This window comes from Eptatretus burgeri, chromosome 14 (genome assembly GCF_056783735.1).
Source record: "Eptatretus burgeri isolate ZD-2024b chromosome 14, Ebu_testis_v1, whole genome shotgun sequence".
In the NCBI taxonomy this organism is placed as follows: Eukaryota; Metazoa; Chordata; class Myxini; order Myxiniformes; family Myxinidae; genus Eptatretus; species Eptatretus burgeri.
The window spans coordinates 72,623,538-72,639,234 of NC_140974.1; the positions used below are offsets into that span (position 1 = coordinate 72,623,538).

Genomic DNA, 15,697 nt, shown 5'->3' on the forward strand with positions numbered 1-15,697 from the left:
TAGGAAACGGATATTCAAATTATTGTTCAAATGTTCAGCCCCCATCCAGGTTTGCATCGGCAGATCGAAGAGATGGCCTGCTGGCTATGTAACAATTAACCGACATGGCCTTTATTCTTTATGAAAGAAAAACATTCTTTATGGAGTTGTCATCACAAAATTAACAATCAATGTCATTAAACTATCGACACAAAACTGAACAAAGTGGTGTTTCTGGGGCATTTCCAAAAGTCCCCCGCTCCTGCCCCCTGCATATTTTACTTTGTCTTGCTTCCTGTTTCACACTTGCAATGTGCTCGGTGTGGGGTGTGTCATTCTGTCATATTGTTATGTCCATGGGGCTGTAAGAGATATAATTGAGGCCTTAGCACCGTTCACATTCGTGATAAGGAAATAGCGTTTGATGTGGATTTTTAAACCCACCTTGTTGTGATCGTTGTTCTCCTGAAGGATTCTAACTGGTCGATTGTGGAATCCTATTTGACTTCAGACAGAGTTTAACATTTGTCCGATTTGATAATAAAATCAAATATACATGTATATCTCTGTCTGTTTGTATCTCTGCATCTCTCTCTCTCTCTCTCTCTCTCTCTCTCTCTCTCTCTCTCTCTCTCTCTCTCTCTCTCTCTCTCTCTCTCTCTCTGTCTCTCTGCATCTCTCTCTCTCTCTCTGCATCTCTCTCTCTCTCTCTGCATCTCTCTCTGCATCTCTCTCTGCATCTCTCTCTGCATCTCTCTCTGCATCTCTCTCTGCATCTCTCTCTGCATCTCTCTCTGCATATCTCTCTGCATATCTCTCTGCATATCTCTCTCTCTCTCTCTCTCTCTCTCTCTCTCTCTCTCTCTCTCTCTCTCTCTCTCTCTCTCTCTCTCTCTCTCTCTCTCTCTCTCTCTCTCTCTCTCTCTCTCTCTCTCTCTCTCTCTCTCTCTCTCTCTCTCTCTCTCTCTCTCTCTCTCTCTCTCTCTCTCTCTCTCTCTCTCTCTCTCTCTCTCTCTCTCTGTATCTCTCTCTCTCTCTCTCTGTATCTCTCTCTCTCTCTGTATCTCTCTCTCTCTCTCTGTATCTCTCTCTCTCTCCCCCCCCCCTGTATCTCTCTGTATCTCTCTCTCTGTATCTCTCTCTCTCTCTATATCTCTCTGTATCTCTCTCTCTCTATATCTCTCTGTATCTCTCTCTGTATCTCTCTGTATCTCTCTCTCTCTCTCTCTCTCTCTCTCTCTCTCTCTCTCTCTCTCTCTCTCTCTCTCTCTCTCTCTCTCTCTCTCTCTCTCTCTCTCTCTGTCCCTATCTGTCTCTCTCTCTCTCTCCCTCTCTCCCTCTCCATCTTTCCCTCTCTCTCCCTCTCCCTCTGTCCTCTCTCCCTCTCCATCTGTCCCTCTCTCTCCCTCTCCCTCTCCCTCTGTGCCTCTCTCCCTCTCCATCTGTCCCTCTCTCCCCCCCTCTCCCTTTCTGTATCTCTCTCCCTCTGTCCTGCTGACCTCAAGGTGCATGTTGGCAGCTCCCAGTGATGCCTCCTTGTCGGACTTTATCCTGAAAACCTAGTTTGGTTTTGGTGAATGAAAGCTCTATGTGTATGTGGGGTCTTTCATTTTGGATTATTCACTGTCTTGATAAGTGTTAGTTATTTAACATCATGGCTTTCTTTTAGTTCTGGATTCTTGGTTTTTGTTGTCCTATGACATTTCTTAAAATCCTGTGCCTGTCTTGTTCTGCATTCTGCCACCCTGGAGAATCCTTGTCAGTTCAATGGACTTTTCTCTGGGAGTTCAAAGTGAATTGTAATCCTGATGATTAGCATGTTTAGACACACTTGTTAAAATACTGAGCATCCATCACCACTCAGGGTTTTCCGCATTAAGTTTGTCCTTAAGCCGGCCATTCGTGAAGTGACTACTTCAGCGTTTGTGGCTTCACATCCGACTGGTTAACGGTCGTGGCGTGGGACCAGAAGGCCACAATATGTTAGAAGAAGTCCATGAAGGTTGAATATATATATATATATATATATATATATATATATATATATATATATATATATATATATATATATATATATATATATATCTTCTTCTTCTTCTTTCGGCTGCTCCCGTTAGGGGTCGCCACAGCGGATCATCCATATGATCCGCATAGTGATTTGGCACATGTTTTACACCGGATGCCCTTCTTGACGCAACCCTGGTCGCTTCTTGTGACACAGGGATGAAAATATATATATATATATATATATATATATATATATATATATATATATATATATATATTAAAAGGAGTTGTAATCAGTTGGTAAGGATTATGTGTCATTAATAAATTGATTTTGAAAGTCGATTGCCAATCCCTTTCCTCACACCCAATGATTTCTGTTTCCAATGCCACAGACCGATGTCTCTCCAGCATCACGTCCCTCGATGCAACGACCTGGTCCGATCGGCCGAGACAGCAGTCACGATGGCCGCACCGCGGACTCCTGGAAGGACCGCTCGGCCGATTCCAGGGGTTGTGCTGACACCGCGAGGAGAGACCTCTGACATAAAGGGACCAATGGTGGTGGATGAAAAAGCGCGAGCGTTTAAAACGACCATTTGAGGAGTGATCCAGGATCTCGTGACACCCGGCTGGTTCTGTGATGTGCGGGACGTTTTATAAATAATAAATCGAAATGGACTCTGCTTTTCCCACCGCCTCTGTGCCTTGCCTGCTGGGTTCACTCAGCCCTTCTCCACAAGGTCGATGAGATGATCCTCTGTTTCATTCGAAGGACCATGTCGGTTTACTGGACATCTCCACAAGGCGACTGTTTCGGTAAATTCAGGACACGGCTATGATCTCGGTACTAAGAGATGCGATGATAGAAGCTTGACTACTTCCCCACATGAACCTCGCAGTTGACATTCTATTCGCACCACTCTTACACAAACCCATATGAAGAAGAATTATGGGATTCTTACATTTGGGGGTTTACTCGTTATTACGGATGCATTGTTTAACCTCCGAATTATGTTTTTTGACATCCATCATAGGAACTGGGACAAGTCGGACAACAGTTAAGGACCCGTCAGGTGATATATATATATATATATATATATATATATATATATATATATATATATATATATATATATATATATATATATATATATTACATATACTGATGTAGTGCTGTTAATGACCTTTCACCCCCTCCCCGCATTCTTTTTGAGCGCGGCTCGATGGTGGAGTGACTGCAGCCTTGTTGCGTTGCCCTGACTGATGTGAGTTCCATTCCCACGACTGCTCAACAGGCACCGCCTTCTTTATGGTCTCGCACCCTCTGCCCCCCAGCTTTCTGCAGCGTGCACAAGCCGTGCGAGAAATCCACTTGCCGTGAAACTCGCTCCCAAAATTCCTGACTCGCTGCTCACCTCCACTCATTTGTTCCTCTTTCTCTCACCAGTGAAACCAACTTCCCCATGTCTGTTCAGTCCTATTCTTCCCTCCAGGTGTTCAAGATGGCTGTGTACCACCATCTCAAGTCATCCCACATCCATACTCATCTTTTTTTTTATTCTCATTAACCCTCCCAAAGCCCACCTCTTCTTTTCCAGGTTAATGTGAACCCCTCCCCCTCCCTCTTACTCACTCCTCATTTTTTTATTCCATTTCTGTTTCATCCCTGGCTTTCCCTTCCTCTTCCTGTGTTTCAGCTCATCTCCAGCTTGTTCACCTCCGTGTGTCCTCCTGCCCCCATCTCTTGATCTCATTCTTCCCCAGGCCCATTTTTCCTCGAGATGACCCTCTATCGTGTCCCCCTACCCTGACTGTTGATGTTTTCCCACTTTCATCTATGTTCTCCTGTTTATGTCTGCTCCATTATGTGCTAAATCCATTCCATGAGCCTCAACTTTGTGTGCAAAGAAATTATTTACTTCTCATTGCTCTTACAAACACTACTAACTCAACCTGGTGTTCTGAGAGCAATTTTAAATCGCCAGTTGATGATAATTATTTATTATTGTGGGTTTCACTCATTTTGGAGCTCAATTAGCCCTTAATACTCGAGTTACGGTCTTAGCAATTTATTCATAGTTTCCAACGACATTTCTCCTGCTTTTCAATCTCTAAAGCAAAAGGTGCGAGTTCACCCTGGAGCTATAATCGTGTTCAGGAATTGTAATTAAATTATTTCATCAAATACAACCAAACATCTAAAGTTGGTGGGAAGGTTGAAGGGTGTGGTCACAGCAGAATAAACACCAATGAGAGGGTGCTAAGGTGGAAGCGTTTGCGAAGGGTGTGGTCACAGCGGAATAAACACCAATGGGAGGGTTTTCCCACGTTTGGAGAGTCCTGGGCGCGCAATGCGACAAATCGCTCCGAAAGGGGCATTTTCATGGCGGGTACCGCGCTAGCCATAGTCGGCAGGGGGCAGGGTTGCGCAGGGATCTGAGGCTGCGATGAAGGGGTTTATTTTTGTTTTTAAATTCAGGATTGCGTTCCTCAGCACAAGCAGCAATGATGCCTCACCCCCTGTATGATGCATATGATGGCGGTGCCCACGCGTTGCGATCGGTGTACGGATACATACGAGGAACAATTGGTGCAGGAGGAGATCATTCGTCCCATCATGCCTACGTAGCACCAACCCCTGCATCCATCACCCATCCACACACAAGGTACCAAGCCTTGGTGTTGGCTTTACGGTTAGGGTATCTGCCTTAAGATCCTAGGGTCCTGAGTTTGAGCCCCTGTCGAGTCGTTGAAATAACACCAGGTAGGTTGACTCAGCCTGTCATCATTCCGAGGTCAGAAAAATGAGCACCAGATTGGTGGTAACAGGGACACAGCCACGCTTCTAGAAAATGATGCAACCAGCAGCCACATGCTGCATACGAAACAACAACAACACGAGCTACCGACAAGTCCGACCAATACTGTACTCCCATATCTATCTCCAATGCATCCAGGTCCAGGTACCTATCTAATTCCCATTTAAACCTACCCATCCCTTTCATGTTTTGTCGTCTTCCCTGAAATCGATATCTTTTGGAAATCTTATTTTAGATCTCGATATGGCGGTTCTTTAATATATTCGTCCTCTCTGCAGTAATTCCCTCCACAGTCTTAGAAGTATCCCCACCTCCGTCCTCCCCCTTGGAGCTCACCTCCCCACGAGCTGTAAATAGTACGGCCCACTGCCCCCACCACATCTGTCTGGGACCGTACCATGCAGGGCAGACGGGGACGAGGGGGTGGGGGTAGCACGGGTGTAATAAAACCTCGCACAAATTGAGCCTTCCGTTACATTGTCTTTATATCGCTCAGTGTACCGACATGAAAGGAATAAATTGGATGCAAGCATGAGACACGCAGGAGAGAGAATATGGGAGACCGGTGCAGGGGATGGGGGGCAATTGAATAAAAATGGAAGCGTGATGTGAAGGGGTGGAGTGTGAGAGAAGGAAAAACAGAACGGGTGGGAGGCTGGGGTGGGGAGATACATGGTGACAGGAGGGTGGGTAAGAATTGGGGTTGGGGTTGAATAACGGGGAGGAACTGATGGGAGGTTGAGGGGCTCCAAAAAGGGCGACATTTGGATGGGATTTCAGGTTCGCAGCCCGTTGCCGCGGTTGGCCGATGCCCTTTTTCCAGGCGATTCCTCTCGCCCTCTAAGATGTCCACACGACCGAGCTGTGGCTTGTACATTCACCATGTACGAGTTACTAAGAAGATTGAAGATGACGTTCACGTCGCAACAACCGCCGGTCATGTGTTCAACCTTCGTCCAGCATCATCAATCTCGGTGTTGGCCCATTCAAAATCACAACCCAACTCCCATTCTCACCATGGGTTCGGGACTTCTTGCCAAATGTTCCAAATGGGCGTTTTCCATCACAGGGTGTCCCAACCTTCACTCTGACTTCTGAAATTGATTTCTTCTTTTTCTTTCAATCTTTTCCTGCCGAAGCATTTGTTTTGAGGACACCAAATGGGTGTCTCCAAATTAGATCGGCACCCTCACGCCTCTCAGCCAAAGCAGTTTGTTCGTGGATCAACAACCCACGTCCTCCCACTCCCCCTCTCGCATTCGTGATTCCACTGCACAGTGCACACTGTCCCTTTTGGTGGTGGTTCAGGGTATTGGGTTGTGCTTCAGGACTGGGCTGTGGTTCTCTCCTTTAGCAGACTCTTGATTATATTTAGCCGATGTTTCCTTAATTTGCCCAAACCGAAATTGTTGTTTCATGAATGTTTTTAATGTGGAGATTATTTCCTAATACAGTCCAGCTCTGCATTGTTTTGGGGAAAGACACGTCAACTAGTAAACTTCCATCAACCATAACCCACTCCCCAAAGTTCCACCAATCGCATAGATGCTGGACACCCCTGAAAGCCACCAGCAGAGAAACCGATGTCAACATATCAAACACCAGCCTCAGAACTCACTAAAATGTGTGTGTTTTTTGTCACGTATTATGTGTCTGATCACATTTTAATACGTCACGTATAATATTTGTATAAATCACAATCAATCGTGCATGTGTACATGTGTATGCACCGCCGCCACCGGTCATCATCTCTCCTCACAAGTCTCTAAGACGGAACGGAGCCTTCCCCAGTCCTGAAGCATCCATCCTCACCACAGCAAAGAACCACGACTCATGGACCAAGCTTTCTCCTTATCCATCACCCTCTCCCCCCCAGACACACACACACACACACACACACTCTGTTTCCAAACTGGCAACGATAATGATATAGATCCGCACGACCTCCCATCTGGCCTCTGGTGTACGCCGGTCTCGGTCTCTTCCGTCTTGTTCTCATCCTTCCCAGTCTCACCCCTCCTTTACAGGACAGAATCGGCAAAACCCAACAAGCTGTAAAACAAGGCCAGGTCGCCAGACCACGTCCCTTGCATATATCAATCAGCTCAACTCTAGACACCACATGCGCTGCTCTCTGTCTCATCAAATCTGCCGCCTTCAGCTCAGTTCTCACTCACATCGAAGTCGTATTTGGCGTGGTCCTCAATACCGCAAAATTCCGTTGCTCTCGTCCTCAACAGGCAGAACTTTGCAAGAGGGAGTTCGCAAAAGCTCGGACCTTCTCTCCCGGTAGCACGGGGTCAACAAGTCCCACCAAGCTGCAGGGCCAGGCCGTGTCACAAACGCTCGTCGAACGGCGTGATACCGGGAGCCTCGCGTACATCTTGTTTTTGGCTCGATCTTCACTGCCTTCAAAATTGATGCATTCGACGGGGCCCTTAGACCTTTCAGTCCCAGGTGAGAGGGAGGCACAGCATGATATGCCGCCTCTACCTCGCTGCTGCCATCTTGTCTTTTGTGTGTACACTTGCGTGCATGTCACTGTATGTCAGTGTGAAGACTTTCCTTTGATTGATATACAATTCCACACCACTTGACCAATATCCACGAAAGTTTGTGTACGTGTTTCGGGGTACCCAGGGACAGGTTGTGGGCAACCCTCACCCCCCGCAAAGCAATTCTCTGTATGTATGTGTTTGTCTATACTACAAAAGGAGCCGTGCATGCGTCTACATTCCACCCATTGGTTGGATAGTTTACCTGACTCCACCCAAAATTTCTCAACTACGGTCGCCATTTCTGTGCTTACTGATACGCAACGTCAAAGACATCTTCAGTGTTCACAGTCATGATAGCTATGCCCTCCCTTTAAGTTTTCCCTTCTGTGAGCAAAGCAAAGTGGTAACAAAGCGGAAGCTGAAATGATTTTGAGCCGAGAAGCATCAGAGGTCTTGTGAAGATAAATCTCATCGATCGAGGCAGTTTTCCATTGCTTAGACACTGCCCAGATAACGATGTGGCATTCTCTACGCAGCACTTTTACTGCAGAGGTTACGCAGGACCTTACTATTATTTCCGACAATTTTTTTTAAATTGTGAGTTGGACAGGTGAATGTGATAGCATGATAAGGGGAGCAGAAAGCGTTAAATATTTCACTGTTTTGATGTGGGAATGCCCGTTTGCTTTTGTGACCAGGAGGGTGACGAGGAGGGGGGTGCTGGTGGAGTAAAGATGGGACAGATTTGGAAGGGGGAGGTTGAGGCTTTGTTGGGGAGGGACTTTCAGTGGGGGAGGGTGTTGAGCTGTCAGAGTTGCATGTGTAAGTTTCCTCCCAGTAAAAATATAATTGGCCACAGGTGTGTGTGTGTGTGTGTGTATGTGTGTGTGTGTGTGTGTGTGTGTGTGTGTGTTTTATGTGTAATATATATATATATATATATATATATATATATGTATATATATATATATATATATATATATATATATATATATATATATATATATATATATATGTATATATATATATATATATATATATATATGTATATATATATATATATATATGTATATATATATATATATATATATATATATATATGTATATATATATATATATATATATATATATATATATATATATATATGTATATATATATATATATATATATATATATATATATATATATATATATATATATATATATATATATATATATATATATATGTATATATATATATATATATATATATATATATATATATATATATATATATATATATATATATATATATATATATATATATATATATATATATATATATATATATATATATATATATATGTATATATGTATATATGTATATATATATATATATATATATATATATATATATATATATATATATATATATATATATATATATATGGGGCTGCAAAAGTAGATATACGTATAGTAAGGACTGTACTTGTTTTCATTACTTTATACCTACTTTTGCAGCCCCCTGTATATATGTATATATATATATATATATATATATATATATATATATATATATATATATATATATATATATATATATATATATATATATATATATATATATATATATATATATATATATATACATATATATATATATATATATATATATATATATACATATACAGTACACATACATTCGCACACTAGCGGGGTATGCTTACATTTTGTAAGCAATAAGGAGCTGTGCTTCCCCTATTGTCTCGGGTCACTCACCTGCATTTGATTTTTCATTTATTTATTTTCATTTTTTTTTCATTTATTTATATTTTCATTTACAGATCTGTGTCGGAGCGGCGACCCATCCAGGATTGTGCCCAATAGCCAAGGAGACTGCTGAGGCAGCATCAACGCTGTGCACAGAGTATGGTCCCGATGGATGGATGGATGGATGGATGGATGGATGGATGGATTTACGCATGCTTTGCGATGGTTCTGTGATTTTTTTTTTCCTGCTGTTTCGGCTTCGATGTCCGTCGGCACACAAAATTACCGTGTTTCCCCGTTGTCTCGGGTCACTCACCTGCATTTGATTTTTTTTTTCATTTATTTATATTTGCAACCTTAACCTTTTTCACATCGAAAATTTTTACGCCAACACCTACATATGCCACACACCTTGACCATTGCCTTTTTTTTATTTCAGTCACACATTGAAAGGGCAAATCTTTGAACGAATCAATCGTACACTGCCTGAAGCCTTAACTAGTCGTAGTACACTGAAAACAAGACGAGGGAAGAAAAGTTAAATGACAAAAAGAGCAGTCCAAAAAGCAGCATCACATCCTACCCTGTTAAAGTCTCAATTTGTTTCTCGATCGTTGGTTTGGGAGAGCAAAGTGTTAAAGAAACTGAGAGAATGAGTCAAAGTGACAAGAGTGGGATGACAGAGACAGACTGAAGGAAGAGGTGTTTTGACTGCTGTTGTGCACCGCCTACTGTGCGGTTACGAAGGACTCGCCCACTCCTCCGGCTTGCACCCTCCACCGTCATTCCTGGCATTCCTCGGCTGGGAATCGCAGTCCCAACAGCCTCTCTTACTTTGTTCTTTTTGCCAAGCTTTCATCCATTACTCCAGTCAACCACTGGTTCCGGCTTCAGGGCTTTCAAGTTGGAACTTCCAAAGAAGCGGAGGCAGCACAGCCAGTTTGATGATGTCAGCATTTAAAATGAGGCAACGTTTGTAATAAAACTATAATACAATATTTACAGCCATTCATATTTTAGATGCATCATAAAAAATAATTCGTTGTTAAACACCCTGTGGAGACCCCCGACACTCGTGTTACCAACATCTGTAAAACCACGCGGTTTCTGTACCAAATTGAGCAGTGGACATGGATAATAAAGTGACAGTTTTATAACTGGACTGACGTTCTACAAAGGGGAGGAGAGGTTGAAAGAAAGTGAGAGAACAACAGAGCCTTCTCAATGAAGAAGCATGCTCATCAGCCGAACTCATGTCGATGAAGGAGACGGTGCGAGGGGAGAAAGATGATTAAGGATGCAGAGAATGAAAATGAGTAGGTGATGAAACGACGAAGGTGTGAGCCTCAGAATGCCTCACGGAGGACGGAACGAAGAAGAAAGACCGAAAGCGAAGGATGATGTCGATATGAATATGTCGAGGGAAGCTGGACGCTGCCGGTGGAGATGACTCTTTTCACCTGTTTTTAATCGTCGGTCATGGCTCATCGTTGGCAACGCGTTTCTGCTCACCGAGTAATGGTTGGGATCGGGTTCGAGACCCAGGACCCCGTTTGCTGGCAGTGATTATGCAAGAAGGGCAGTCACTTCCAAGTTTGGCAATAGGCTACCACTCTGCAAGACTTGCCTGGTTACGAGTGAACATTTAAATTATAAGGTAATATGAGAGTTCGGCACCACTCAGCAGTGCCAATGTTACGACATCATTTCTTATTCCCTGCTGTATAATTATGTTTTTTCACCATAATACCAATCTCTACCTACCATACCATCTTACACTACAGGGTTCCTTAAGCTTACAAATGGTAATATACTTTGTCCTCCTCGCCTCAAGGATTCTGGCGGACTCCATTTGGCACTGAATGGGAGGTTAAGCTGGCAAGTAGTGTTCAGACTTCTGTGTAGCCCATCTTAATTATACTGCTATTCTTCCAGTATCTGAATATTAACATGACAGTACTACACAATCACTGTACAATACAGCACCATACATTACGATATGTCATTGCGTACCTGGCCCGATGCTCTGCCCCATAAAATCCTTATTAAGCCGGGTCGAAGCAAGCGTCATCACGTCACCTGCGATGGTGACATCACATCTGAATAGGCATTCCAGCTCCAGCATGCACAAAGTGAGCAGCTGCGCTCGTGCTTCACAGACTGGACTAAAAGGGTGAGCATCCTTGTTTATCAAGCTAATGGGCATCTTTGGGTTACCAAACAAGAGCTCCACCTGCAAAGTTAGCATAATCTTCATAATTTTATGCACTGTCCTTCGATCCCCGTCCCTCGCTCTTCCCAACACCTACGTTTTCCTCCGTTCGCCTGCCACTTTCCTCTTCCCTTCTCCCACACCCTCCACACACCCTGCCCCCAGATCACCCTGCCTCTCATCTTCCCCTTCCACAACCTACCATTTATTTTATTTGCATGTCCTCCACCTTTCCAACCTCTTTTATCATGACTCTGACCTTCTGAAATCGATACTAGCATACTGGCTGGGGTCAAGGCTGCTCACACTACTTCGACTACCAGCCATGCCCTCTTCCCCAAGATCCAGTGACACATAGTTTAGTCTCTGCCCAGAGACTTCCATGGGTACAGAGAGAACTGAACCCGAGCTACCATTGTTTGCACCGGCATCATACAAATGTCCATGTGGGGAAAGATCACCAGAAGGAGCTCTAAGATGAGTCACGCTGGCAGGGGAATGACCACGGGGCTCTGTGCAGCATGGGGCAAATGCACTGGAATGAGACCCAGAAGTTAGGTTGGGAGGTGAGGGTGAAGATGAAAGGGACGTGTGTGTTAATATTGGAGTCGGTGAGGGTGGAGAAGGTGGTGGCGGTGGAGGGAGGGGAGGAAGTGGACGGGGAGGGATTCTTGGAGATAGGTTGTGGCGTGTTCCAGTGTAACTCATTTCTGTGTAGTCTTCTGTTGTTAAGGTATCCGACCAGTGAGAACTACGCAAGACACCCCTACGTGCTTGGACTTGTGGTGGAGGGGTGGGAGTCGATGGACAAGGATAGGAATAGGCCTGATGACCCCACTGCGAATCGATGAACGAACAGACCAGTCTTCGTTGGCTCCTTGACCAGTTGATGTCATCGCGGACTGTGGCCGTGCAGATTGCAGCGTACAGTACTCTATATGAACATACTCTCCGGGACTTTTTGGTTCTGCCGGCCGATCAGGAATTGGAGGTGAGGCCTTTACACGGTGATCTCTTCCCTTTAAGCTAAGCCGGCCTGGCTTCAGCTTTTGAGAAACAATGTCCTCAGTTGAACCGTGCAAGGCAGGAATTACAGGCCGAAAAGAGCGAGGTAAAGAATAGTATGCAGTCACAGTTGCTGAATTAGAGGCCTCAGTCTTGTGGATGCAACAGGTTGGTGGAGCATCTGCCGGAGTAGGGCTCACTGGAGACATGTCAATATAGTCATCGGACGGAAATGCACCGTCTGGAGACCCTCCGTGCGGTAGTCGTAAGGATGTCATCCCACCAACCCGAGGCCAAGTCTTCGTGTACTGCACAACAGGTTCTGGTGAGTAGCTGTTTCTATCAACAGCTCTTCCAACCCCAGAACTATACGGGGACATTAACACGTAGCCTGCTGAATCTCCATGACCTGTTGCATCCCGCGTCCTCACTCGTGGATGCAAAATCACCTGCGGATGAGATGCGGGGATCATGGGACCCATTATGACATAACCAGCTCCAAGTGCCACCACGTGCTGCTGCTTCTGCTCCTCCACTGCAACACCTGCCTGCATTGGCATGTACCCATCATCCCCTGGATGGCGTGCCATTCCATAGGCAGTTTCTGCTGAGCGAGGGGACGGATCGAGGTCTGGGGTTCCACCTGTTGACTCGTGTCCTACACCCATCTCTGCATACTCATCCATGGAACCCACGGATGCCTGAGGAGAGCAACTTCCAGTCGTAGCTGCCAATGACCCAGAGGCACATGAGTAAGTCCTCTTGCGGACAGTCTTGTCATGATCACTAGCACTGTAGATTCCCAGGCCTCCAACGGCACCAGTCACTCCTTCCATACCTGCTGCTCCTGCTATGCCAGTTCTTGTCCGAAGAGACAGATGTCGGACACCTGCAGACCCTCCAGCACGTCCGTCCATGTGCATGTACAAACATGGCTCATCCTAGGTGGAAGAAATTGAGGTCTTGATGAAGTTTAAGAATCGCAACCCATAATTCACCCAATAGGAACAATGGTAATGCCGTTACAAGGCAGTATAGTTCAGTAAATATCTGAAATACTCACGAGTCAGACATCAAACACAGCCACGTGGTACATACTCTAGAGAGTTTCAAAACTGTTACTCAAAACCTTAAAGAAAGTTCCATCATCAATCACAATCATAACATGGTCTCAAAACATAATACAATGATCATTCAAAACTTGAAAGTGGCTTACAAATCCATAATTACATGATGTTAACAATCAAAATAACCATGGATATAATTCTTGCAAAGTTTTCAGCTCTCACCGGAGGAGAAGCCCCTGCGGGTGAAGGAGAATCGGGGTTGAGGAGCGACCCAAGATCGAGTGAGGTTCTCCTGGACTGGCTGCAAACTCATCCGAAGAGACAAAGCCACCATCACTTAGTGAGCCACACACAGAAGAGCTTGATGGGCGCAGGCCTAAGGATGAACACGATGGACAACCACCGGGGTCTGCAGAGCCACGACCACTGCTGGATGAAGCACTAACTGGGCTAGCAAGTGCAGGTGGTGGCGATCGGTGAGCCAGAGGAGCTGACACTGATCGACTATGACCCTGAGCTGATCCATGAGCAAGAGAAAGTGCAGGCTGAGGTCGCATTGCCCGCTGGCTCGCTCGGCGGCCACTCAGCGTCTGGCAGCCTCTGCCCCGTGGACTGCCACTCTCTGGGCGTGGACAAAGTACATCTACCGATTCTGGACGACCAGACATCTGTAGACCAGGAGATGGAGCTCGCTCTATGGCAGGATCTGTCGAGCTAGGTGGTTGAAGTGCGTTGCGGGCAGTGGATGAACTGCCACCCAGGCTCTCCGCTCTGGAACGGTGACCAGGCTGTGGGGGCCCACGGCGGCGGCGTCCAGGCACCAAAATGGGCTGTGATGTGGAGGACGAAGAAGATGGTTGTGTACCTGTAGATCCAGTGGCAGTCTGGCTCTTACTGCGGGGTCGAAACTCTTCACTCATCGCTTTCATCGCCTCCAATATGGTTTCATGCATGTTTTGTGCAGCCGCGCAGTCATCCGCTTGCATCCAGAACTCACCAGGTCCAGTGGCAGCGGAGCGGCCTACTTCAATGAAAAAGAAGTTTTCAGAATGACCACAACGTCGGATGTTCATGAGCTGAAGGGAAACTGCAGGAGCATCAGCACTCAATTTCACAAAGCTGATAGAGCGACTCCCAAGGCACAACCGATAGATCCCAGTTAGGTTTCTGCTTTGGCCAAGTCCCTTAGGCTTTAGGTTAACCTGCCAAACCTCACGGAACGCCGGTCGGGGAAGAGACCCAGCAGTGGATCCGTCCACAGTGCCGCTGCCACTGATTCTAAGAGACTCACCCCAAGGTTCTGCTCCAAATTTCTCCAGGTCTTGGCCCTGGGTGATGGTTTCACTCAATACTGCATACCATGCATCCTGTTCCGCTTCATTTTCTGCAGCCACAGCCAAGTATTCGTTGCGAGTGTAGATTGCTAGAAGGTGGCGATGCCTGGAATCTGAGCGTCGAGCTACAGCCAAGCAGGAAGACAGAGGCAAAGACCTCCGTGGAGGTGTTCCAGAGCGCCACTTCTTCTCACTCTCGTGGTACTCCAACCGAGGTCCCTCGCCCTGCCCTTCTCGGAGCACGAAGAAACGCTTGTGCGTACTTTTCTGCTTGCGGAGATATCCCATCTTACGCACGTCTGTGCTCTCAGGATCCATGGCATTTCTTGGGGATGCCCAAGGGTGGGGTGGGAGATGTAGCGGTGGGGGAGGCTTTCGGTGGGAAGGCAGAGTGGGATGGGGGAGGGGGTGGGGTGGAGAGGGGGTGGAGGTTCAAGAGAATGGGAGGGGCGAGGTCAGGATGCAAAGGGAGGCAAGGAGATGGGGATTCACAAGAAAGGAGGAATGCAGGAAGAGCAACTTATGGATGAATGGAAGAACGAGAAAAATGTATTGAAGATTGAGAGCAAGGTTACCAGATGGAATTGGAAGACTGGATGGAGGGAGGAGGGGAAAAAGGTGTTTGGACTGAAAAGGACAGGAAAATAGATCCAGGTTGGGGAGCTGGGTGGAGGAGGCAAGAAAAGGAAAGGGAGGGACAGCGAGAAGGTGAATGGTGGGGGAGGACGGGAGGGAGGACCGGAGAGGGGAGGGAGGACCGGAGAGGGAGGGGAGGGGTTGTCTGGCTCGCTGCAAGTATCAGCCTGTGCTGTTGGCCATGGCGAGCTGCGCTGCCGCCGAGCACACGGACAACACCTCGTGAAATGTCCACTCCCGTCGTGTCCTCCGATTCCCGGGTCGCTGCCAAGGGGGAGCAGTTTGTTCGAGTCGGGGTGGGGAGACCGGAGACGGCGAGGTGAACACGGGGCACGGATTTGCGGATGCGCTTTGCAGCGCGGCTGGAGGGGGAGGGGGGGGGGGGGGTGT

The 15,697-nt window shown here is 46.2% G+C and overlaps 2 protein-coding genes across 3 annotated transcripts in view; one reads left to right on the plus strand and one right to left on the minus strand.

Moving 5' to 3' along the window:
* LOC147013595 (unconventional myosin-XVI-like) overlaps positions 1-2,669 on the plus strand; it is a 216,530-nt gene extending 213,861 nt beyond the window's left edge. For both annotated transcript variants that reach the window (XM_085855525.1, XM_085855524.1), the window contains exon 34: positions 2,379-2,669. In XM_085855525.1, the coding sequence (XP_085711651.1) occupies positions 2,379-2,528 (150 nt within the window). In that variant the 3' untranslated portion in view covers positions 2,529-2,669. The remainder of the gene's footprint in view (positions 1-2,378) is intronic.
* A 6,796-nt stretch (positions 2,670-9,465) lies between these two features.
* On the minus strand, positions 9,466-15,673 carry LOC147013597 (insulin receptor substrate 1-like). The gene is given in 4 exon segments (XM_085855527.1): positions 9,466-12,101; positions 12,104-13,211; positions 13,560-13,591; positions 13,594-15,673. Coding segments are annotated over 4 exon segments (3,126 nt in total). The 5' UTR covers positions 14,990-15,673; the 3' UTR covers positions 9,466-11,511.
* Between the last annotated feature and the right edge of the window lie 24 nt (positions 15,674-15,697).